The sequence below is a fragment of the Temnothorax nylanderi genome, unplaced genomic scaffold, assembly GCF_030848795.1.
Source record: "Temnothorax nylanderi isolate EJ_2023f unplaced genomic scaffold, tnyl_v1.0 TNYL_tig0029_pilon, whole genome shotgun sequence".
Taxonomy (NCBI): domain Eukaryota; kingdom Metazoa; phylum Arthropoda; class Insecta; order Hymenoptera; family Formicidae; genus Temnothorax; species Temnothorax nylanderi.
This window is the reverse complement of record NW_027249091.1, coordinates 952,520-979,460: the sequence shown is the minus strand read 5'-3', so window position 1 is coordinate 979,460 and position 26,941 is coordinate 952,520. Positions and strand designations below refer to the sequence as shown.

The following is a 26,941-nucleotide window of genomic DNA, read 5'->3' as shown; positions in this document are numbered from 1 at the left end:
CAATAGTATTAAAAAAAAAAACGAGAAGGACGACATGTTTCTTAAGATGAGTTTCCGGTTTTTAAGCCGCAATTGCTGCGGGATACGCGTGGGATTATCAAGCGACTTTGGCGATTCTTTATAAGCTTCTTAATTCGCGCCGTAAAGTTTACTACGGCGGTCGTCGCGACGCGGCGAGACAGCAGGGAGAATTGAATTTACGTTGCCTCCCTCGCAATTAACATTGCGTCGCGAGTTCGAGATTACATCGAAAGTCGAAACGAGGCTCAAGGCAATCCTCCAAGGTCATTCGGGGATAATTAGATTTCGTCGCGATCGTAAGTAATTTTGCGTACCACAATTGCGCGGACGCCACTCAAGAATATCTTCCAGCCTTTCTCTTCATTGTTTCTTTATTGTTTTCTGCTAAAGATAGCTGTAGAGGAGGAGCTGCATGATATACAAGATGATTCTGAAATTTTCGACTTTCTCGATCTTTATCTAAAATATCTTTTGACATCGAACGAGAATCAGTAGACATATAATACATTTTTATATTACCATCTCTCTCTTTATTGTTGTGTTAGTACTTTTTATTAGCACATTAGCACTATTATGTTAGCGGGACTGTTTTGTTTCAATTAAATCTGTAAACTTCCCGATAAAATTATTTATTTACGGTTTCTTTGTATCACTGTTAGCATTATTATTATTGCATTATTATACATGTAGTATATCAATCAAACGTTCGAATGTGTATGTGAATAAGTTGTGCCGCATTGTGGCTGATTCTAACAATGTAATCAATTATTGATTGTACAATATTGCGTTACTTAACACAATATACGCGTACGTTTGGTGTAGCATAATCAGTACGCCATCATTAATTAGTGTATTAAGTCTATTTTAAAATATCTACATAGTACACGGTAGAATTTGATCTATAATTTCACGTACCGCGTGATATGGGAGATACTTGTACAACACTAGAATTACTTCATTTATTATTTTTTTCAAAAATATCACGTAAGATCCCACTATGTTACTTCAGAATTAATTACAATAAACATTTTGCTTTTGGGATGAGGCCCTACTCAAATATCAAATGAATATATAGAGCGTGTTACGTGACACATTAAATGCGACTAATCTCAAATTATAATAAACGCGTCTCTACTCAATGTTGCATACTCAATGTAACAGCAACAACATACCATGAAATATGTAATTTAATCGGCCGTTACAGAAATACGTCCTGGTACGTACAATAACATACACATACATTAATTCAATTGAATTGAAAATATCAGCAGGACAAAAATTTTTCACAGTTTTTATCACGGACTTCCCGTTATATACAGTGAATAGATCTATATTGTAATAATTAATATGTAACTTCAATTTATAATTATAAATTACAGATTAATTATAGAATGATATATATTGATATGTAACTCTGTAATTATAAATTATACAGATTATGAATATATAAATCTATAATTACAAATTACAGATTATTAAAGAAATAGTAATTATTTATAATATGATTTGAATAAACCGTCGTTATACGAATATGCTTAATTTTTAAATTAAAAAGCCTGATTTCTATTATATCGAGATTCCGAAAATAATGTGCTGATCCCACAGAGTTAATCATTGCATGTATTCTGTATTGGTGTAATATTATATAGTATTCTTAATTCTTCAAGTCTTGCTATCATTATTAAAATACTTAAGCTTCCCTTTCTCTTGTATGAATGATATCACTTAAATCCCTTCGCACAAGTTTCTCTCCTCTCTCTCTCTCTCTCTTCCCTCCTTTCTTCAACTTCTATCCTCTTCATTCTCACTTATGCGGTTCACTTCCAGGGTAAACATTTGTATAACTTTCACCTCGCTTCACATTCGCTCGCGTCTTGCCATGAATAGTTCAAAGTAAACGCGCGTAATTGTTTACTTGCACCTCACCAAGAATTTAAGGTCTTCCGCTCGTCAATTTTCCTAATTAGCGCTAATTATCCAAGCGCATGCGTGCGGAAAGTTACGAGCGGGATCAATTTTGCGCGCTGAGCTTATTCTGCAACTCATATCAATAACGATGTAAAATCATATGATTGTGTAAGATTATCGGTATTGTAAACAATGTAAGAGTAACTCTTTCAATAAATATTTGTTATTTGATCGAGATTTACGTGATCTTTCGATTTCGACTAAAATTCTTAATAATTCAATTATGTAGTTGTACTATTATCAGCTATTGTTATATAAACTATTTTCGGCAAGGACGGCAAGCTTGTACTACACTATTGTATAAGCTTGTTATATGGTAATGATTTATTGATGTGAAATGGCGTTGCAGGTAACCACAAAGCGCAAGACAGAATCGAATATATCGAGAATTCGGTGTAATCGAAAACCTCAATAATTCAATTTAATTGAATTGAAAATGCAACTTCGCTTTCTGCTATTTGAATATTCTGATCTTAGAAGAGATTCTTGAAATTCAAACGATAGTATTTCGATTATTCATTGAATTTTTTAATGTTATTAAAGTGACTCAATAAAATGATTCAGAATGTAAAATAACTCACAATTTCGCAGTGATGAATTGTTACATATTTATGAATAATTTCTTGCTGATTGCCGAATTTTAAAGATAGTTAGTGTCAATACTTTACTCTGGTGTCTGAGGCACACAGTTTCTATGGATATGTAAAGAGCTGAGGAAGTTGAAACCACTTGGAAATCCGCAAGAGAGGAAATTATCGGGACGTCCAAACTTCGACGGTCCGTAGGATAAAATTATGCGACAGCTTTTGCAGCTTTTGTTTCGTTTCTTACATAAATTATGAATAATCCCCTAAGTTCCTCCTTCACAGAACTTATGTCGTCGCAAGGCGCGAGTTGATTTTCATATATTAATGATAGCTATAATCAGCCTGCGATAATAATAATTTTAAACACTCCACGATATAATAAAGATACATATAAAACAGATATATCATCTATAATGAAATTAACAGAAAAATATACTCTGATTAATAATAACGATCGGTATTGTGCATAATATAATTTTATATAATTTTTTATGTATAAATATCATATCACAATTAAAAATTTTAAAAATTTTTATTAAAAGTTGTTAGATAGATCAAATAAAAAATAATAGTGGTAAAAATAAATAAAAGAAAAATTCTATAGACGAATAAAATAAATCATTTCTATCAATTCTATTTTATTATGAGTTGCGGAGAGAGGGCGAAAAAGTTGTATAGTATTGTCTGTTGCAACGAAAATAAAACAAAAATAAGTTTTAATTAACAGAAAAATTCCCGAAAAACTTTTCTACAGTTAATTTAATAAAATATACACTACGATGAATATCTGCATAAAGTAAAATTTTATTGTAAAGAATTATTTATAAAAAGAAATAAACGATAAATTTTTTACAGAATTTCCAAATCACCAGTTCAATGTGCATTTTAGTTTGAGAGAAAATATGCCTTCATGATTATTTGCGTAAGAAATACTTAAGAACAATTAACGTTTTCAAATAGTGGGCATACCTTTGGGTTGGCTCACGCCGTAAATAACGGGCGACGCGGTAGCTAAATTCTAGTCCGGCCCAAGTAGAACGTAATTAGAAATCCGCCGCGAGAATCATTGCCAAGTGCCGAGCTGATTGGGATTATCGCGCGCTACAAATTTAAATAACCCTAATTTCTGATGAAGCAGCTAACAGCAATACTATTTTATGATATTTTTCATTCTTCAGTAATCCTAAATGATCAATTTATTTAATAATAATTAAATTTCGAAATTATTAACATCGCCTTTTAATATTTAGTCAGAAAGAATGCGTTTGATGGCTTTATTAATAGCTTATGGTTATTTTGTCATCAAAATAATTAGTTGATTGAGCTCGTGGTGGTATAAGGTTTAGCCAGACATTTTAGGAACGTCCGGTATAGATTTAATCGAGACCGGTGTTACCGGGCTCACTTCCGCGTCGTAAAATCGGAAGCGAAACGACGATTCTTCGTCGATTAAATCCACCGACGCGTCGATTACTAATTTTGACGTGCAAGCCAATATTTGCCCCAACCTCTGGGCCATCCCGCCGTATAACTGTCGATATTTATGGAGAACAACTCTTTAATAAATACACATATACTGGCGTCGTGCCGGTGTCAATCGCCGTCCCGATACACCTCGCGAAATCGATAATCGTTTCTCGTTTATCGGTGATGCGAGCTTTTTGATGATTTCCCGATAAACTTTTCCGTCGCAAGCAATCAAAGTTACAAATTGGATTCGTGTGACGAGCGACGGCAGAGGCGAAGATATGCGTGATATGTTGTAAAAATAACGTGGATTATTGAAGACACTGCTGAAGGATCCATACAACCGTAACGCATGATCCGTGATAATTATTCCGTCGATTATTATTGCCGATATAATGTCAATTCAATGTTGTTTAATCCCTTAAGTGATATACTGGGTTATGCGCAATGGCTTTACTCCCTTTTCCCCTTCCCCCCTCCACTATCTATCTCTCTCTGTGGCTTTAATCGTTTACTCGATTTCCTTTAAATCGAATTCAACGTAGTTATATCCGTCTTAAGTATTGCGATAAGATGGTATATAGCACGTATGTGCACATATCATCAAACGTATTAATAGGTTGAATTCAATATCTATATATGTATAACTATGTATTAGGTGCTGCGAGAGATTATACACCATGTATTTTGACAATTCATTAATCAAGAATATTTCAATACGGGCAGATCTGTCTTAAATTCGTTGTTCAACGAATGATTAATGTATATCTAAGTAAAAAGTATAAAGCAAATGAAACAAATGATAACAAATAGTAATGATGACGATGATTACAATACACGCGAATATGTAGAGATAGCGTTCTAGTATCAAAGAGACATTCGCAATCGCTAATTGGCGCGATGTTGATTAATTAACGCCTCGCAATCCCATTGTGCAACAGTTCGTTTCCTACTTTTGCGAAATAACGCGTAAAACTAACGAGATCGTTAGTGGCAACCGGCCATTTTTACCGGAATTAATCGATACCTGTGCCGATTAATTGAATTAATCCGTCATTCCCCTTTTCTCATTTCTTTAGCCTTGTTTTTTCTAAATAACGACATTAACGTGAAAATTGAATGAGCTTGTATTAAATCGATAAAATAAAAATATTAAGTGCTTCTAAATAACGAAGATTTATATCTCATCTTAATTTGTTTGAGATTCTATTTCAGATATTCGTGAAATTAACTTTTATCTTCAATTACTTTCCTTTTTCACTGGAAGATATGAAAGCTGTTTCTGTCTTGAATTTTTCTGTAGATATACATTTATTGTGAATTAAAAACACGGATGATTTTTGCGGAGTAATATTTTACGTATAGATCTTGTAAAAATTTTTATGCTTTCTATATTTTTTATGTAATTATTATTTAAGATGGCAAGGAAACTAGTAATTGAATTTTCTTTTCTCTCTGCTTTCAGGCGATGAAGATGAGCAAAGTGGGCAACCAGACCAATTCGCAGGACCCACAGGCGGTGAATTCACGCGTTTTCGTCGGGAACCTCAATACATTTCAATGTAGCAAGACCGATGTGGAACGAATGTTCCAGCGCTATGGTCGTCTGGCCGGTAAGTTTTATTAGTAAAAATTGTAATTGGTAAAAATTAAGCTACTGAGGTAAGGTCATTAAAAAATGGATTGCTGAAAGCTCTGCGTACAAATCTTTATCAAATATAATATATGTTTTAAACTAGACATTATTCTGAAAAACAAAACGACAAAAAGCAGACTGCATAAAAACGTAGCTAAAAAGTGAAATGTTAAAAAATATCTGTCAAAAATATCTCTTGCAAAATATGCTCAATAATAAACCGTGGAAAATAAAGAGCTTAAAAATATCTTGTTTTAAAAGGAGTAATTTTAAGCTAGACAGGAAATACATAATTTATGTTTTACTATTTTAAATAAAATTTATTTTTGAATTACTGTATCCATCACGCTTCTAAAAGTGATATTACGGATATAAGCAAAAAGATTTGATGTTATTTAAGCCGTTAAAATTTATATTTTTTCTGTCTAGGATTAAATGTGTCTTCGTGTAAATGGTAAATTCATATCTATAGACCGGCAGACTATCCGATTTCATTTATCTTCTTCGCATCTTAATTCGTTTCAATTATACCTCGTGGAAATATTTAGCAGAACCTAGCGATTCCATCGGAATAATTTCTTCGCAATCCCTTCGCACACGCGCGGCGAGCGCTAATCCTGCGAAGTACGAACTTTACTCCCGGCGAATTTAAAAAAGACAGCGATATTCATAAAAGTAAGATAGCGACGCGACGTAAGGGTAGATAAAAATCGATTATCGCGCGGAAAGGAAGAATCATTTGGTTATTTCCGAATGTTGTATCCCAATCCTTCCCGAGGCGTTCTTGATAAATCGAATCGCGTGAGAAATCGGCGGCCTGATAACATTCGATAATTCGCGATCGAATAACTTATTATCCGGCGCGGAAAAATTGCATCGGGAAGAATAGCGGAAGGGGCAGCGGGTCCCCGGGAAAATGGGATCCCGGTAACGCAATTTGTGCCACGGCGACTTGACCTTCGATAGCTCGAATTGGATATCCGTCGGTCTCCAGTTTCAGGAGGAGCGGCACGATGACTGCCGCTACCTTCTCTTCCTTTGTAAGCCGTAACCTCGTTTACTCCGCAATCGCAGGATTTGTTATCCCGGAAAATCATTTTTCCGCGGGGTCTTGTCCCCTCCTCCGGGAATGAAATTACGATTGCGATCTGGAGTGATAGATAGACGAACGATAATAAGCCGAGAATGACCATGTGAGGTCGGCCATGATAGATCGACGATCGAGACAATATCAAATAATCTCTCGCTCTTTTTATTGAATTTATTGTGAACTGTTATGTATTACAGTTCAACATATATATATATATACAAGAAATCCTACGACTTTGATTTTAATAACAGATTATCTAACACATTTACAAAGTGAATTGATTTTTTCAAAACATTCAACATTGTATATCTTCATGACTAAAGCTTCAAAAATTATATAGGTATTAAAACAGAATACTCAACTGAGAGATTAGCTAAGGGATACAATTCTTGTCCGCTTTAACTCGATCACTCTAACTTTAACTTATACACTACCCGCCGTACATAAAATAATATATAAAAGGGATGAATATAGCGCAATAAATAATGTAACAAGCCGTGCCAACGGTATAAGATTATGTAATAAGGACGAAGAATGCTGCGGAATTAGCTTCGTGCCGACGCAGGTGATATTGGCGTTCCAACGCCGAGCGCGTCGTCGGATATCACGGGGAAGTTATCCTGCCCCGCTCTGTCCAGCAAAATCGCAATTTCAAATGTCGGATGTCGAAATTACAAGGAGCGCTGCTAGCTGCCGATAAACAGCTTACTTTCTCAATAAAGGACGAAGACAATAAGGGCAACTTCGACTTTGCAGGAATTAAGGCGCTCGCCGGATTAGAGGGACGCCGATACGAAGGATAAGCCGCGTCCTGTTATACGGAGGCGACGCCGCGTGCATTGCGCGATAGCAGATAAATTACAAATTCTACGAATCGAATCTCTTTTACAAGCAACGTTTAACGCGGAAATGTACACAATCTTCGACTTTCTGGGGAATTGCTTTTGTTTGAAATCCGGTTTAAAAACGAAATCCTCGACAAAGATCGCACTAATTTCAGTAATTTTTCCACTGTAAACTTTACATCTTCTTGTTACAAGACAAAATGAAGAGAGATTATTAAACGCACATAGCTGCGCTCTGCCCTTTGCGTATAAGAAATATTCCAATAATAAATACAGAATATAATTGTTATTAAAATTGTAAATATACTAAAGGATTAGTTTGAAAAAATTTATGATTATTTCAACATTTAAACACCGGTAATTTTATAAATAATTAAGTTTAAATATCTTAGCAGAACAAGAGAGATGAGCAAATTTCCTTAATTAATAATTATAAAAATTGTTCCTTACTCAATTTGTTTAAGTGCATTTTATTTTAACAAACTTTGAACATATAGTTAATAATTTATGTTACAAAGAGATATATTTTAATGTTGAAAAAGAAAAAATTGAAAAGCACAATCAAATTTTTGTTATATAAAATTCAATTTTTAGTTGTCTAGAAAACTAAACGAAGAGAATGGCAATATTTTTTGGACACCCTATATGCAGTTGCATCGAAAGAAATCGTCACTAGAATGATTTAAATCTATACTGTCGAATGCCCAGATAACAACACTAGAGATTCTCTCTACCGACAAGTTTTCCAATATAAAGTCGATATTTGTTCTATATAAATGCCAAAACATTGGAAAAATTCACTGCAACAGGCCCTCAATACAGCACTGTTGTTATCGAGGCACTTGGTTGTCACTTTAGCGAGTGACGACTTTTACAAAAAACATAGTTACGAAAAATACAAATAATTGTTACAAAGAGCGGACTTGTCTGTTTTTATGGAGATATTCTATCGAATCAAACTTTGATTTCCATTTTTCCATTTCAATATTTTGCCTTTCTCGCAATTGAATTTATTCGGTCTTTTATTGTGAACTAAAGGCAAGTAAATAAATCACGTACGACTTTTTTATTAGTTAAAAGTTTAAACTTTCCGAGTTATTAACAGTAGTTTTCGTACAAAATTTTTACGTTTTATCTCACTTTAAAGGAGATGTTGAAGGTTTTATTTTTATCTATTTAATATAGAGTCTCTTTTGGAAAAGACTTATTGCATACTATTTTTCCCGTATATATATAATTTTTTACTTTCTTCTGAATATATTAATATTTAAAGTTGAAAAAGATTAAAATTGTTATTATATTAAGTTTATTTATATTCAGTTTTTTTATTTTTTTATTTTTAAAGTCTTGAAAATAATATACACATCGAGTCAAATAAGATAAAAATAAGAATTCTCACTTGCTTTAAATTGATTTTCAGTGGCGTTTACATCTGGTAGAATCCGAAGTAAAATAAAATATTTAGTATCAGAACTTTTGTTTGGAATCTTTTTTTGAAGTTAATTGACACTGATATCCTATAATGATTCTAGAGATTGGTAAAGACGCCCGTCACGAATTGTAGGGAGATGTAGGTTTGAATCTTGGCTGGAGTGATATTTTTCACAATAATTTTTTTACAGTGACTGAAGAAAGATGTTTATTAGCATCAAAAATTAAATCGATATCAATTTAAGTATGTAGATTTACTGTTTTAACAAAAAGCTATAGTTTAAGACCGACAAATAATATATAATACAATTTACTGAGTTGGAAATAGTATACAAAATTCGCACAGAAATATTATTTTTAGATTAATAGAGACGTCAATGTTCTCGTTATAAGCTAAGCTATATAAGAAGGTCAGCGGCCAAAATACGAGTAAAATAAGGATGTTGGTTTAAATTAAAATTTAGTTTATTTACAATAGTATATTAAAAGCAATTGCAACGTTTCGACTATATTTAGTCTTCTTCAACAACAATAATTTAAACTAGATTTTATTTTATACCAATATCCTTATTTTATTCGTATTTTGGCTGTTGACTTTCTTACATAGTTTATTATTATTAGGCTAAAGACCAAGATCCAGCCAGACTGAAAATGGCATCTTCTCTAATTAATTGTATAATGATTCTGTTCTTCATTCTACATCAGATTTTGTAATAACATTAAATTCTAATTGCGAATGCATAGCAATTTTGAATCGATCTTGCGGTTGAACGAAATCCCACAAGCATCTCTGCAAAATCATGCGGCTGATTATATTACTATTAGCGTCTAGAAACGACAAAAACGACCGATATCTCAAATAGTTCCGTAACGGTTTTCTGATGCGCTCTTGTCGGTATGCGGTTTCGATATCGAAATCAAATAAATATTTTTATTTAGAAAACGTATTTTTTGTGTGTTAAAATAGTTTTGATTTTTATTAAACAAGAACCGATTAGAGTTTGTCAATCATCATAACACATATGAAAATAATTTATAATATTTGCGCGGTGAGGATTGGGAGAACTTTGTTTTTACACATGCTAGATTCAGCTAGATTATGAAACGAAACAAACTTTAATACATTCTATATAAAAATATATGGAAGAAAAATATGTAAGCATCTACCTCTCATAATCAACTGATGAAATAATGTACATTTACGCCAAGAGTTCAACCACGCCCGAAAATAATATCCAGAGCACCGAAAAATAAAATAATGACAGACGAAGAGCGTCGTATCAACCGGCCCGCACCTCGCACATATACTTGCACTTACGATCGCGCATTTCGCTATCGCGGTTTTTATGACTAGAATAAATTTCGTCGCGGAACGATCTCTTGAGCGCCGATATCGAACTCCCGCACCCGTCTCGCGTGCACAAATGCACACATAACACCTTCGCCGTCCCCTTACGTATGACATGCGCGCAGACAGCGATTTAAATTCCGGAATAAACGTTACGGCGATGACGAGTTACGTTACGGGGATCGAAGATCGATACGATCGACACGACGATCTCCTTTCGACCGATACGCCGCCCCTGAAAATGTGAGGGGTGGGATTAAGCTTTGAGATATGGGGATGATATAGTGCTTTATCGGAGAGTCGAGCTCCGAAGCGCTAAATGTTTCGGGAGATCGACGGGATCGCTATGTAATACATGATAAATTTACTCTTGCTTGAAAAATGAGAAATAGATAGATCTGAAGATTAAAATTCGAGAAGAAAAAATTATGTCAAGCTGCGATCCTAACAGCGATAATAATGCGAAAACATATTAGGTTTCCGTACGATAAAACATCTGCTAAATTATTTCAAATATTTACTTTTTTTAGAATAACACGCATATATACTGGATTTTTTCAAATTTTAAATAAAACTATCGACATTCTATAATCGGTGTAGCAAAGAATTTAAGAAATTATATTACATAACTACGTTTAATTGAAATTTCTACGAAAACGAGAATTTTCAATCCTAATGGTTCAAAAATATGATCGATAAATTAAAAAATTAAAATTAAAAATATAAATATATATACATTTTTAATCGTACATAATTTCAGTTTTATTGTCGGAATGCTACATAAAAAGAAAGAAGAAAAAGATGAACCAATCTGGACATACTTTATAAACAAAAGAGTAACATAATTTATTATTATACTAGTGTCTTTCACGACAAGTGTATATTAGACTGAGATTCGATTTTTTTAAAATCTCTGTTCAACAACCGGTGTGTACTGAAGAATGAGCTGATAACAATAGCGACGATGAAAGCTATGAACATCTCTTGCGCCGAGCTTCGCGATGAAGCGGAGCGAGAGGGAGGGCAGATTCGCACGGACAGTATTTGCATTCTAGCGCGTACACGCCCGCGCACACGTCTGTGTGAGTGCGAGTGTGCGTATTGGTTAGATTTACATATTTGTTTCGGCATAATGAATTCCATGCATGGTCAGCTGCTAACCACGCAAAAGTTATTACGGGTACACATATTACAGGTCGCGTCCGTGCGACTTGCCGCTCCGGCAAAATCGACCGGCAACAACGCGCTCTTGTTTTTATTAATTTGGTTTGCAAAAATGTTTAATATTCCCCGGAGTTGTATTTAATTGTTCGGAAATGTCGTTATTTAATTTGGAGATTTTTTGCTCCCCAGCTAAAGTTTAATTGTTCAATTAAATAAGATACAAGCCGTTTTCGGTCTAAGCTTAGATCTTAGGCAGCTCAATATTAATTTCCGTGTATATGTATTATTATAATACATATACATATAAATTACAGTGCCAGACTAGAGTCAAGCTCAACAGGGTCTTCTTTCCCCGCTAATTTTTCCAAGCCCGTTTCCTTGGCAGTGGTTTCGCTAGATAGTAGATAGGGACAGTGGGAATCTCGTTAATCCATTCATGCGCGTCACTAATTAGATGACGAGGTATTTGGCTACTATATAGAGAGTCATAGTTACTCCCGCTGTTTAGTGTTTACCCGCGCTTGCTTGAATTTCTTCACGTTGGCATTCAGAGCACTGGACAGAAATCACATTGCGTCAACACCCGCGAGGGCCATATTGCAACGGAAATTAATATTGTGCTGCCTAAGATCTAAGCTTAGACCGAAAACGGCTTGTATCTTATTCAATTGTGTATCATAGCGGTCTTGTTTTCTCTTATTATTTGTTCAATTAAAATTTTGTCCTATGTATTTTGCGCGGGGATAGTTTTCTGGAGAAAAAAAAGAGTTGCTTGAGAAACGTAGCTATACGAACGATAACGCTCTTCCAATGTATTACATATTTTTCAAATGTTTGTGAATATTCCTAGAAATCGCGCGGTTCTCTTCTTGTTTAATTTTTTTTATAATTTTAATCATTTATTTTGCAGTTCTCTCATGCATAAAACATATAGGATAAACAGGATGGTTTATTTAAAAGGACTCACTCGCGATCGACTCCATTACTGAAAGCTTTATGCCGGGTGTTTTTTCAGATGGAATTTATTCCATTACAAAAAGCCTATAAACTATATTCTATATACTATATTTTGTAAAGATATTTTTTAAAATAATTTTAAGGTCAGAAAATGAATTTAAATAAATGAATTTAAATAAAGCTGTATATTTTTTACATGAGCGTATATTAATGAAACTTTTTACGCTTTTCCGAGCTCGCTTATAACTTACTGATAAACAATCGTACTGGTTGTTGTTACAAACACCATGTGTTACATTTTAAAATGTTAAATAATAAAATAAAGAATATCAAGCTCGTATAAAATAAAACAATAAAAAAAATAAAAAAAATTATGTATATTGAGAATAATGCGTATAATAAAATCGTAAAACAATTGAGGTATTAATATTTTTTATCCGAATTTATTTATTTTATAAAATCTGCGAAATGTAATTAACCTTTTACATCTTTCAGGTATCTCTATGCACAAGGGTTATGCATTCGTGCAGTTCACAAATCCGTTCGACGCACGCAGTGCGTGCCTCGGTGAAGATGGTCGCACCGTCCTCAGCCAGATTCTCGGTGAGTAAACTCTTCTATTCTTTTACCAGATTATTTGAAGAGTCGTTTAAAGAGACACAAAAGAAGATTGGACGTGCCTATTCCAAGCAAATCAAGCCTCGTTAAAAAACGGCTTTATATAGTCTGTGACGCCGTAAAAGACTGTGGATATTATTATTCTATAATTATGCCATATTCTATAATTGTATCACGCATTCCGCAACATTTATATCGTACAAAGTATTATAGAAGAGTATTTTCTGTGTACAATGATATTTTTATGAAAAAAAATTGTTTATTCATAGAAAATCTCTAAAGTGACAAGTTTATGGCGGTGAAAGCCTTTTTTTTTATCGATATATCGACACATATTGACACATTGTAAAGCGATAATGAAACACAAGGATGGAAAAAGGGATTCGCATTAATATGCAACGACGCATAACATGCCATACGATATAGGGGATCGCTTTTGACATGATCACTTATTCAACACTTGGGAGAAAGTGTATCACTCTAAGCGTTTAGCGGCGCAAAAAAATGACACCGAACATATTCTATAAGACATATTTATGACTTACGCAAAAATATAAAAAGTATTGCAAGCCTGCGACAGATATTGACGATGCAATACCGAAAATATCGAAGAAACGTAAATTTTTCGGATAATATTCTAATTGACTTTTTTAACGAAATTATCTTCCCTAATTTGCGAGAGGGACGTGCAATATATCGAAATAATTTTATAATACAATTAATCGAAATTTTGTTCGCATAATTTTCTATAATTTACGGAAATGTTCGAATTCGATAAAGTCTATTCCAAATGCAGTATAGTTATCGAACGCTACGTAAAATTATTAGGAAAATTGTAGCTGCGATTTCGAGGATCTTCGTTACATCGTGCTAAAAGAAAATGTATCTTACGTGAAACGTTTTATAAACTTGCTCTCGGAACGGAAAAGAGAGGTTTGCTTGAAAAGTCACTCGGACGTAAATTGCGGGAATCGCGTGTATTTCCCTTGCGTCTGACATCCTAATCCGGCATAGCTGACGTGGGTAAATGCCGGTCCTTAAGATATTAAATTAGAAACACCGCATTCGCATTAGGACGCGCGCGAACCAGAAACTGCGGAAACCCGGCTGTAGCCGGCCGTAGGGATATATCCCGCCGATCGTTTGGTTATGACACACGGCATAGACTATCTTACAAAAGCGGCAGGGCCCCTGAATAAACCGTACGCGTGAAATAAACAAACGGCGACGATGGGATTGAAATCCGGGACTTAACGCTGAGTGCAGTAGCAGTGCATATGCGCGCCGCGGCTACCATAAAGCACTGTAATCGGCCAAGTAGAGTAGACCATCGTATCCCATAGTATTGCCGAATGTGGGCAATACTACGTAATTAGCAAATCTTCAGTAATAAAGCTTAATTTCATATTCATATGGCAAAAAAATCGTTCTAATGACTTATTCGCATCTCTCCTTTAATCTGTTGATATTCCCGATACCGTATCGCGCTATCAAATTTGATAAATTTGTAATTGAATAAACGGATATGTAATCGGGCTTGAAAATGTATAAAGTTTCTTTGGAAAATATTTATGTGGGAATTTTTTTAGGATTAAGAGTGAAAGAGATGCAGCATGTGTCGGACGCATAACTTTATTTTATACAGCTTACTCTCAATTATATCAATTTATTTCGACAGACGGGTATTATATTATATAAACGGAGTTTATAGAACGTGAGAGGACTGTGATCCTTATGGAGCTTTGTAGAGTTCTGAAATATTCGCACGTTTATTTGTCATCTATGAAAAACGTTCATAAGATTTTCGAACACGCCCTATGGGACATGTGAGATTGTTGAGGCGTATCCTATACGTCCCTTGTATAATCCATGTCCTTCATGTCCTACATGTGCCACGTATGCTACCTCTCGAGTATCGAATGCGCGTATCAGCATCGAATTTTTCAGGGCCCTCTTCCTACCTCGCGTCGCGTCGATACTTTTTCGGCCGTCTCTCGCACTAGTCGTTGCTTCGTGCGAGTGTTTCGAGACTCATATTGTGTCAAATATATGCCCTTTAACTCCACTGAGCAAAAACAGAAAATTTACATTCCGCAATTTGTTAATTATACGCGTGTAATGCACGGGAATTAAATTAGACGAATATACATCATGTTGTATTTCACGCGAAATGAGGAACGCGACTATTCGAGAGGCACACGGATTTCTATGGAACGCGTTGAGCTCCATAGAAACCTCCATAAAACCTCAGAAGTTAACAATCTTCTTTTTAATTTCTATACGGAATTTCTGCAGTTTGCAAATTACGCTTCCGGTTCGAGCGCAGCTCGCAGCCCGAAGCCCGACCCCATTACTTTTCGCCCAAATATTTCTCACCGTTCCCGCATTATATAGAACGCGCAGGAGCTGTCCACCCTCCTATTTCTAACTCGCTATCCTCCTCCCCGCCCCTGCGGAAAGTCGCACTTGTAAATGCACGCCATCGTCCGCGCGCTCGCGCCCGCCCGCGTGTGTACGTGCTTGTCCGCCCCGGAGGTAGGCGAAGCATCGGGCGAACCGCCGGAAACACAGTTCTTGCATTAGCCGAAGAAAGATTTCTGGGGTAATCGTGGCGGAGAAACTGCCATCCCGGGAGAGAGAGAAAGAGAGAGGGAGGGAGAGAGAGAGAGGGGGGGGGGAGGGGGACGAAGAAAGAAAGAACGCGCACGCGCGCTTGTCGTTCTTATTGGCGCGAGTTAGACGTACGGGGACGGGGGTTGGTAGACGGGAGGGTGGTTAGCGACGGCTAATTCCATTGGGTGTGCGAACGAACGGAGTAAAAGAGTTCCCACGCGATAAGCTTTAACCCTTTGACGCTGCTTGTATCTCCCAAAAAGCGAATCGATCTTTTCTACCGGGTGACGCGAAAAAGACGAAAACGCCCAACGATACCCTCGAGTGCCCTGAAAAAAACACCCCCGAGAGAGAGATTGAACGTAAGCGAGCCTCTCGATTTCGGTTAATTTACTACCTTGCCACTACACGTACCTCTGAGACAACAAATAACGAAATTAATGAAATAACACATGTGTCTTGTATTATTAAAAATTAAAGAATCCTCAACGCGGATTTTATTTCGTATCAAATTTTTTTTGTTTTGACACCTCTTCCTGAATTTCACATTTTTCAAGACACGTTACAGCTTAACTTTTGCAAACGTTCGCGTATTCACAGATTAGTGCAAAAACGCAGTCTTTTTTTTTTAATTCCGAAAGTTCTGGAGAACTCAGATTAATATTAATTGTGATATTCACTTCGCGAACGTCATCAACGTTTAATGTCGACTATCCGGAAGACGAGGGTCACATGACGAGAGTAATGCACGGCATATGCAAATACCGTGTGGACGATGATTTATTATACTAATCTCGTTACGAATTAATGTGCTGATTTATGATGCCGCGGTCCTTTTTCACTCTTCGCAAGGTGTCCCAACGCCGCTTGAAAACGCGGCATAAGTCATCCCCGTCGCACGGATTTTTTCAAAGCCGACCCGCCCCCAAAATATCCGTAAATCTAGCGCATTCGTATATTAAAATCTCCAGAAATTCCTATATTTTTTCGCAATTTCTTGTTGTGACATCAGCAGCCTTTAATTAAGCGATTAAAAATCAAATAGTGACGAGTTACGATTATAAAATTTTATTTGATATTCAAAAGAATGCGTGGAACATATTATTTTTAAGTAAACTGAGTAGTGTCAAAATTTATTAATTTAATATTTACCAGAAAATGTTTTGAAATTCTTACTAACAATTAATTCCATATTTCTCAAGGAAATTGATCACGATTCGCTTATAAGGAGGCAGCGTAAATTAATAGTTGTAAACTTGTTACAGTTGCGCGATGAAGTTTTGTATGTATACATGTGCAACAGCATTTTATTACAAATGCATACAGCGTGTATATCGCGGTTTGTTCAATGCAAAAATACTATATAAACGAATATATACAGGGTAATTCGGTGAGTACCTCGCAATAATCTCGATGCATTTGTGAACAAGTTTGCGAATTGCTCATGTAAATTGATACTTCTCCATTAATTTGAAGTCCTGTACGCGCACCCCAGATATTTGTTCTCACTCTATCATGTGTCAGAATTTCATTGCAACTCCATATGGCGTACAGTGTCTTCTCAAGGATACGAACAGCAGAAACATAATAAAAATAGGATGGGGAACAGCGGACAAGGTTGATAATGCTGGACGTTGTAATTTTTGTCCTTCCGGTGCTGAAACCCGATATGAAACTGAAGCACTACCGTCGTTTTGGGTTGGACAACATAGCTGCTCTATTTTTATTTTTTATTTCTATTTCATTAATGGGTCGGCTCCTTTTTTTCGAGGTTGAATCATAAACACTTAATTACATAAGTGCATTAAGATATTATTTTCAACGTGAAAGCACAATATACGCTGTTGGAATTAGTAAAAAATCCGATGTTCGAACGAATAGAAGAATGCCACTGAACCAGGTTTCACCTGGCAACGATCGAATGTGCAGGTGATACCAATGTAAACTGCGAAAATGTGAAAAAAAAATTGATATTCTGCATTTGAGGCCACGACTGACTTCGCTTAAATGACAGAGGGTTCGCATTAGTTATATGAATTCTAACGGAAGCAGGAATGGATTCTATAGCGTGTTACGTACGCGCGCGATGACGCAACGCTCCAATCGCTAAAAATGATCCGCCGACCGTACCGCACGTGCTTCAATCTCTGTCTCGTCCCAAATCCGCCGCTAATTAACAGCAACGCTCGCATTGTTTAATTTTATTATGCAACGTTATTTTAAACTTCAGACCCGTTTATCCGCCGCGAACACAACACGTCGTGTTGCGAGCCGGAAATTCCGCTAATTAGGGAGGGCGTATAATGTAATTGCGCTCGGGATCTACCCCGTCCCCTCGTCCTTCCCCCTCGCCCTTCGCACCCTCGTCCGACCCCTCCTCGCCCTACTTCGCCCCGTCGTTGAGCGAGCTCAAAGTAACCTTTTGCGTGAAATGCGCTTACACTAACGAAGTCCGTGCTCGTTACTGGTTACATAAACGATAACCGGCTCAAAGTGACGCTCTCTCAGTGACACGCAGAACCGCCGCGACGCTGGAACGTTTAGTCGGGCGCCGCGATGCTCCTCCGAGCCCCACCAATAATTCCCAAATCGTAGGCTCGCGTTCATGACATGTCGAAGATCAAAATACCAAGAGCGACACTCAAACTACGCTGATTAGGTATTAAACGGAAGACTTCGTCGTTCCGTTCGGATCTATCCGATCCTATCCCCGTTTTTAAAACGCGACGATTCTATAGAACATTGATTCTAATATATTTATCAGGATCAATAAGGATCACGTTAGATCATATTTGCAGTCATAAAACTCACTCTTTTCTTGATAAACTTGAGAAAATTAAAATAAAATTAACTTTCGATTTTAAATATTAACTTCAAGTTTAAAAAAAAATGAACCGTTACGCTAAATGCTTCAATATCTATTTACTATATTAATTTTATTGTCGATGCAATAATTCCGATATAATGAAAGTTGTATGTATATGTATTGTATATGTATGTGAACAAATTTCTTTTTCTTTCAGAAATATCATTCTCAAACTTGACGTTTATACAGTTCATGAATTTATTAATGATTTAAAAAATAAATGTTGTATAACGTACATGAAACGTACATCAAATTGCACATCAAACTCTTGAAATATTCAGTTTTTCTTTTCCCGAGTTTTCGTTTCTCTTTCGAGATAAAACTTGTAGAGACGTAAAGCTGAACGACTTTTGCCCATTTTCCTCGACGAAGGGACGCATCGAGCACGCCAATTTTCGTGGGCACGCGTTTTTCAGACGGAATATCGAGTTCTCGCGTGACACACGTGTTCCTGCGTTTGGGCGGGCTATCGAGAAAGAGAGAGAAAGAGAGAGAGAAAGAGAGACCCGCTAAGCGGGTTCACCCATTTATCGTAAAATGCTTGCGCCCTCACGAAGTATCGCGCTGCGCTAACGCGCACGGACGGCCAATGGACGATATTTTGTTCGGGATGGAAATGAAAAGTCCGACGTACCTACGCGCGCGTGATGCGAATGATTTTTTTTTGAAACAGTTATTTTACTTTACGATCGGCCCTTTTTTCCATGCGCGCGTACCAGAACCAGAACGAGTGTATTTAATCCGCCCAGAAGAGAGCGTATCGCGAAGGAGGGGGGCAGCGGGGATGAAAAGTTGACCCAGTGCATAGCAGGGGTGGACGGGATATTTTGGAATCCCGCTGTCTGCGTGCAGCTTAAAATATCACTTTCCCCAATTCCAAAAGTAAAATCCACACAAGTCTCCATAACGATTAAAGTGATAATGCATTTAGCATAACACTGCGTTGTTTCATTAATGCAAGGAGAGGAGCAAATTACTTAAGTCATCTCAAGATTGTTTAAAAGTTGAATTATTGATAAAATGGTAACAAATGATACCTACACAGTTTAAAAAATTAAATATCATATATAAACTTTAATCTTTATTTTTTATTTTGTGCTTTAGTTCTTGAATTTGAATATCTCGCTGTTAGAATCGTTAAATTTTGCAAGAAAGAAAGGTTTTATGAAATTTCAAGTTTGAATTCAATTAGCATTTAATTAATTCTCAATGAAATGTTAATACTTATCGTGGAGATTATTAATACCTGAGACTCGCGAAGATTAAAAGTTTCGAATGCAAGTGCTGGATTATTCTTAGTCCTAAGTAGCCATTAATCGATTTGTAATTAAACAGGCAGCTTAATGTATAAATCACTACATTTTTAAGCAGATGTGTTAAGTGCTGCATGCCGAAGATCCACCCCTGGACACTCGGCATCGTTTTACGACTCCCTCCACGTGCTCTCCTTTCCCCACTTTCAGTTCTCTCCTCAAATGAGCGCTGAAAGCTGGCAAACTCTTGAGGATATAATCCCGGCTTTCCCGATTTTCCCGCTGCAGCCTGGAGAGCTGCTCGCATGAATTTATATGAAAACGCTATCTACCCCTCGCCTTCCCTCTCCGCCTTCCCTTTCGTTGCATTATGCACCGCCCTTAGGCCTCTCTTCGCCATTTTAATGCGCTCGCGTTTTCAGATGATTTCCGGTGAATCTTCTCTCACTCAGTTCCAGAATCTCTACATATCCTTAAATTAATTTGTTTATTTCAACATCTGAAATCGAACTTAAACGTAAAATTATTTAGATGAAGACCGAGAAAAAACTAAACTAGCATCAAATTTCTATAGTAAATAAATCAGCATACATCGCAAATATATTATCCGCTGATTGCGCGTAAGATTGTAGATTACTGACAAATGATCCAAATGATAAATGCCGCAATCAACGTAAAAATGTGGTAACAGCAGGTTGTCGATAAGACCGGAAGGCGAATCAGATTAAAGTTCAAAAGTCGCGCCTCGGAAAAAGTACGGTGATTGGACATAAAAGTAATTACACTTCACCAGGATGACCAGGAGAGTTAGCGTAATTGAAATAAATCAGCGAACGAGTTTTAAATTTAAAATCCGCTCGCTGTGCATTCGCGTTCATCCTTTGTTACTGTATCTAGAAATGCAATTAAAGGGCAAAAATAGAGAAGTGCTCGCACATTCAGCTGGATAAATAAGTATCCTTCGATCAATCATGATCGGTTCCGATTAGTTGACTCGCCTGCCTCCGCGCTTTCCTTCCACTTAATTGAATTCGAACATTTGACGACACACACAAAGAACGGCCGTGACGTCCAATTAGCACGCACACAATACCGCTGCCGGCCGTTCGTGGCGACGACATTGCTAATTATAAAATATTAATTAAAATCGCGTAAGGAGGAATCTGATCGCGGTTTATAAATAAGTGACTTTCGATGCGGCGCCCTTTCGCATCGTAATGTCGCGTTAAACTATTTAATTTAGCTTCTTAATCGAACGCGTGCTAATCGATCATCGTTCATTGAACGCAATAACATTTTTCCTCTAATGAAATATGGAGTTGTGCTTTTATTTCTAGCAACATAAAAGTTCTACGTTATTATATATATGAAGTTTCGTTTCTCTTTCACATAATCTTCAATAGATCTTTACAGCTCTTTTCTTCCAAATCAGTTTACATATTTTCTTGTTAATTCTTGTTAAGAAGAGAAGAATTCTAGACAAAGAAGTCGTGATTAAAAAATGGTTCTGGGATTAGTTTTTATTTCTAAATTTTTATATAATTTCTTTCATAAAAAATTATTTACAGATATTTTCGTTTGAGACGAATTTATTTACGAATGTTTTTTGCGGACGTTTACTTACAGAGTCCATTTCAATTCTTATCTCACTGTAAAAATTTGAATCCTTCTCAACTTCTCTTGCACCCAAATTTCCAATACCCGCTTTCCACTTCCGCGCAGAAATCCAAGTTCCCGCGCTAGTCGTCGCTTTAAATGCGTCAGCGTAGCGGGCTCGTTCGCCAGTCACGTGTCGAAGGTGAATAACGCGATTCGGGTGCGTGCAAAGGTGACAGGACGGCAGGGAGGAAAGGCAGACGCGAGAGAAGAAAGCTCTTTTCCTTCCCTCCCCTTTCTCTCTTTCTCGCGGGAAATACGTCGAGTATCTGAATAAATCGAAACAGCCAAAGTGATTCTCCAACTTAAATTAGTTTCCGCCTCGAACATCGAACAGGTTACGTTAGGTCAGGTCGGGTCAAGTTAGGAGAATAAGCTACTTTCGCTTCTTTTTGTAGAGACGGCCGGGAGACGGGTGGGAGGAAGCGAAGACTTCCGCCGCTGTAAACGGATCCCAGGTGATTTCGGGTTGCCTATTCGTTCGTTTTGCACGCCATGTCATGTACGCCATTTTTTTTTCGCTGTAACGTGCCGTACTGCACAGGTTGTGACCCGATACGATCGTCCGCATCATTTTGAAATGTTTGAAAATCGTTTTTAGAGATCTATTTTTTCTTTAATAATCCAGATTTTTGTTATCGATTTTATTCGTCATATTTGTGACAATTTATAATTCAATTTATAATACGGATTTAGATCATTTTACAGTTTATATAGAAATGCCATTTTACTGACATTGAGAGATATAAAAGAGAGTGTCAATTTTATTCTTTATAAAACGTTTTATTTAAAGTTAAGTCCCAATAATTGTTAATTCTCGTTGCAAATAGATATCGAAAATCGAACTTTGGAAAATTAAACCTTCCTCTGGATCTAATCTAAAAAAAAAACGAATTTCCCGAACAAAAAAAGATGGCGGCGGGCAAAACGGAATAGCGTGGAACTAATCGACGCTCGAATCTCGTTGAATCTTCTCCAGCATCCGCATCTCGATTTACTATTCGCGCATTTTCCTGGAGAATTCGAGAGGATGGGGGAAAGGTGGAAATGCTCGTATCTTTCGTTCCTTTTTGCTTTGAAAATCTTGGGATCGAAATTCCCATCGTGCGAAAAGACGACCGGGAAATTAACGTCTATCTAAAAAGAAGTAAACACAGCGAGTGTCTTGTAAAACTTGTATTTATTGTTAATCTTTGCGAGTTTTGTTAGTTTTACACACACACACACACACACACACACACACACACACACACACACACACACACACACACACATTTGTATCCACATCGAAATCCAAGACGAAATGGTTAGTGGAAGTTACGAGGACATTCTGAAAAGGAAATTGAAATACTTTGCATTGTGTCTCAGTTGAGATCGCTATTCTTAATCGGGGATGCATGTTTCGTTTAGCAGCGCGGGATGCTTCTTTTTTCTCGAGATTTATCGTGACAAATCTTTTTTAACCTATTGATTTGTTAGATAATTATTTAACTGAACGGAAATATCATCGCAGTCGTGTGTATACGTGTTGTAAAAAATATCTTACATTGTCGTAACGCAATACACGCTAGATAACGAAACATAAACTATCTTTTGCATGAAGCGTAGAACGCTAACAAATTTTTCCGCGCGGCGACATCTGAAAAAAAGAAACTCAGCGAAATGTCTTCAATGTATCAAAAGAAGTATACACTTTTATTCAAGCGTACATTTCTATAGATCGCGCTGGATTTTGTCGTGAAGTTTCAAAATGGATTCATCGTGAAGTCTATTACAAGATCGCGGAACAAGAGACACGTCATTACCCGCACAAAAGTCAAACCGATAACTATCTCCTCGGCGTATGGCTACTTGAAGAAGAAATTCATTGACTTTGTAATACACTGGAAATATACATTTTACGCGTCGTTAGAGTTGTCCCAAAGTCCAACGCGAGCGTGAAATATGGAACATACTTTTAACTTGCGAAAAAGCCGTATAAACTTTTTTTTTTACAAGGGTTTTAGCTCTTTTTTTCGAGTCACTTCGGCGCGGCGTATAAGTACGAGCACGATATAGTCATCCTCCCGCGAGTTTTGTTTTCATGGAATTAGTTTCCACCTTCAGACTTTGCCCAGTCTGAGTAGAGAGAAAGGAAGTGTAGCGTAGTTTTCCGTTTTATATAACTTATAGTTATACAATACTTATCGATTCCTCTCTCTCTTTTTTTCTCATTTGTCTGCAGTGGCAACGAGAAACTATGATAGGGAGCATGAAACATGTATATAGGGATAATACGAGAAAAAAAAAACAATGATGAAACCGAGAAATGAGAGACAGCAAAGTTGCAGGAATAGTTATCGCCATATTAAATAAAAACCAAACGTTCAAATGTCCCACAGATCGTACATAGGCGAACACATAAAACGGGACCAGACAGATAAAAATGACACGCCTGTCATTTTAATGCGCCGGACAAACGCCGGCTACCGGTTGCGTTCGTCGCTATCGCGAAAAAGTTCGCGAATTAACGCGATTATACACGCAAATAAAGAATGCATGGACGTCATTGCTGAAAGCGTCGTTCGGAGCGCTCGGCTGCTCGGGAAATCAGCTTTCAAACCGACGGGACGGCCAAAGCGCGCCAAAGCGGAAGCGAGCGGAGCCGGAACGCGCGCACAGGACGAATGCAATTATGCGCGATGCGGTAAGAGGGGAGGGGGGGCAGAGAACGCGGGCGCGTTCGTGTTTATAATTTTCTTTGAGGCGGCAAATTCCATTCGCGTAGCTTCCGCTTTGAATACGCCACGACGACGCATGCATTTAAACGAGATAGTTAATCTTTATTCGACGTTTTCGCGAACGGATTAAATCGGCTGAAAAGCCGCAAAAATACCGGCCAGAAGAGAGCGAGTTGCATTTTTGCATCTGAAGAAAACGGCTCGGGATCGGGGAGAACGGGAGGCTGGAAAGATCGCGAAAGCGCAAAACACTCTTCTCTCGCGGGCGTTTCGCGAGCGAATTCCACGCGGGCCGATTCACAAGTTGGCCCTTGGATTAATTAATTAATTAATTAGCGGAGTAAAAGCCGTGCTTTTAAGAAAAGAACGAGCGCACTGTTAAACCCACGAGGATTTCTTTGACAATTCGGCGATGTTTATTTTAATAGCGAGTATGAATGGTAATTCAAATTAATGTAACTGCGTGAAAAATTTTAATTATAATCTCTCTTTTAAAACTTCCAGAATAATTATCGCGTACTGGTTGTAATTCAATTTAATTTAACTTAATCGTCTCGTAATGGTGCCGTAATGAAATTAAATGCAAATTGGCGAAGCTTCGCAGGAGGCTCTTTAATGAATTTATTTTATAAAATGTATTGAGGCTATATATACGTGTATATATATATATATATATCCTGATTCTGTTATAAATTTAACAACAGTATAAAACGTAATTAATTGGGAGAGTTGTTTATCTAAAACAGAAAAAACGTAAAAGATAATTTTAAAAAATTATGTTGAAATATGTGCGTTAATATCTACGTATATTTCATTAGTATCTATTTTAAGAATGTATAACTTGTCCATTGTTAAATTAGGTTGCTTTATTACTAATACAATTATGTGAATCAATTACGGATATGATTTATCAAAGAATGTTAAATATTGATTATTTTATTTGACGGAATTTAAGCGCTCATTTATTTGCGTGTATATTAAAATAATAATAAATGCACTAATGTTTATCTGGCTTGAAAGAAATTTAATGATATATTTAGAGTTCCTCGCAAATACTGGAATAAAAATATACATAATGTGCGAGCCTAATCTTCTTGTGATACATTATAATGGTACACGCTGTATTAATAAAATTACAGGATAAATGCTAGTTTTGTTAACAAAATTTAACGGCTATTTGTCTTGCTTTGGATTGTCTGCTTAATTGCAATTCGTAATTGCAATAAGTATTCGACTTAATGCAAATTAATGAGATGTTCCGGTGCATGTTAAGTGAATCCTATTCTAGAATGTCGGAGTACACATACTTCTTCCGCGCTCCAAAGAATTTTATTATTACAATAACAGGAAAAAAGATATATACACCCACGAGTCAGCCTCAAGAAAAACAGTAATTAACTTAATGGATTTTCGAGAACGCGGCAAATTGCGACGTGGCGAAAGTAACGTAACATTAGCGGAGTGATTTCGAGGAGCCGAAGAAGTCATATTTCATGCAACTCGCCCTCGACACCCCCCTGACTGCATATCGATAGTCCATTCGGCGATGTCTCGCGTGATTAGAAAACTTCGATTGCCAGATTACGTGGAGCGGCGAGATTTACGGAGTCTAGCGGGTGGTCTTATTGATACCGACACGTCGAGAAACTTAAAGTGTGTCCGTGTCAAGGTGCAGCCACCGTTACCATCATCGCCAACTTTCCCCGGGCGCCCCCGGACGCGGAACGCTTTTTCTCGTTAAGCACGAGTGGATTTCCCATCCAAATTGCCATTCGATTTGCGTTTTTCTTGACGAAACGACAAAGCCGATTTCAGAATTTTCAGGCGTGCCCTGTTTCCCGTATGCGATTGCTCTGTGGCACGGTTGCGGCGGCGGCGGCATACACGTACGACTTCTGTATTGAATTACACAGTACGGTGGAACCTCCATTAATCGAACCTCCATTATCCGAATATTCTATTATCTGAACGCTCTCATTCGAGAACGTCCTATTATCCGAACAGAATATTTCCTTATTATTTCGCGCATTGTTTACTTTCGAGATAAAACGTGCACCCTTATTTAGGAACATACATCGGATAAAAGAGCCGGAGGCACAAAGATAATGCAATTTCACGCAGCTAAATATACGAAATAGCTTGTGATTTAGCAGAGGTGATGCAGAGAGATGCGTAAACATATAAATAAACTATCAATTCCGCTGATTTGCTTTCTAAAATAAACCAAATTTGTTGTCAGAAAGAAGTAATTAATCTATTATCCAAAAATTCGTTTATCTGGGAACACTTGTATCTCCCTATTAGTTTGGATAATGGAAATTCCACTGTGTATAACGATTGTGTGTGTGTGTATAGGTATATACAATTATAATTATAGTCTCACGCCCAATACTCGCATGGCTCATTATAAGATTTAATGTGCAAATATTTCCATGTAGGACACGAAAACATCTGAAGTTAATATTTCTCGTAATTTAAAAGACGAAAGCAGATGCCTTAACACTTAAAAATGTTTAGAAATAAAACAAATGATCAATGCTATTATTTTTGTATACATTTTTTTACAGTAAGATATACATAATTTACAGTAATATATTAATATATATTATGAAATTCTATTATAAATTCTATTATAGAATTATGCATGAATTGGTATTACTCGCAATTCAATGAGATTTTATTAAAGTGAAAATTATATTCT

The 26,941-nt window shown here is 36.7% G+C and overlaps 1 protein-coding gene across 1 annotated transcript in view; it reads left to right on the top strand.

The window, feature by feature from the left end:
- The first annotated feature begins 5,513 nt into the window (after positions 1-5,513).
- LOC139770395 (uncharacterized) overlaps positions 5,514-26,941 on the top strand; it is a 76,468-nt gene continuing 55,040 nt past the window's right edge. Inside the window, exons 1-2 of the mRNA XM_071702302.1 lie at positions 5,514-5,656; positions 13,010-13,117. Coding sequence (XP_071558403.1) covers positions 5,518-5,656; positions 13,010-13,117 — 247 coding nt within the window. The 5' untranslated portion in view covers positions 5,514-5,517. The remainder of the gene's footprint in view (positions 5,657-13,009; positions 13,118-26,941) is intronic.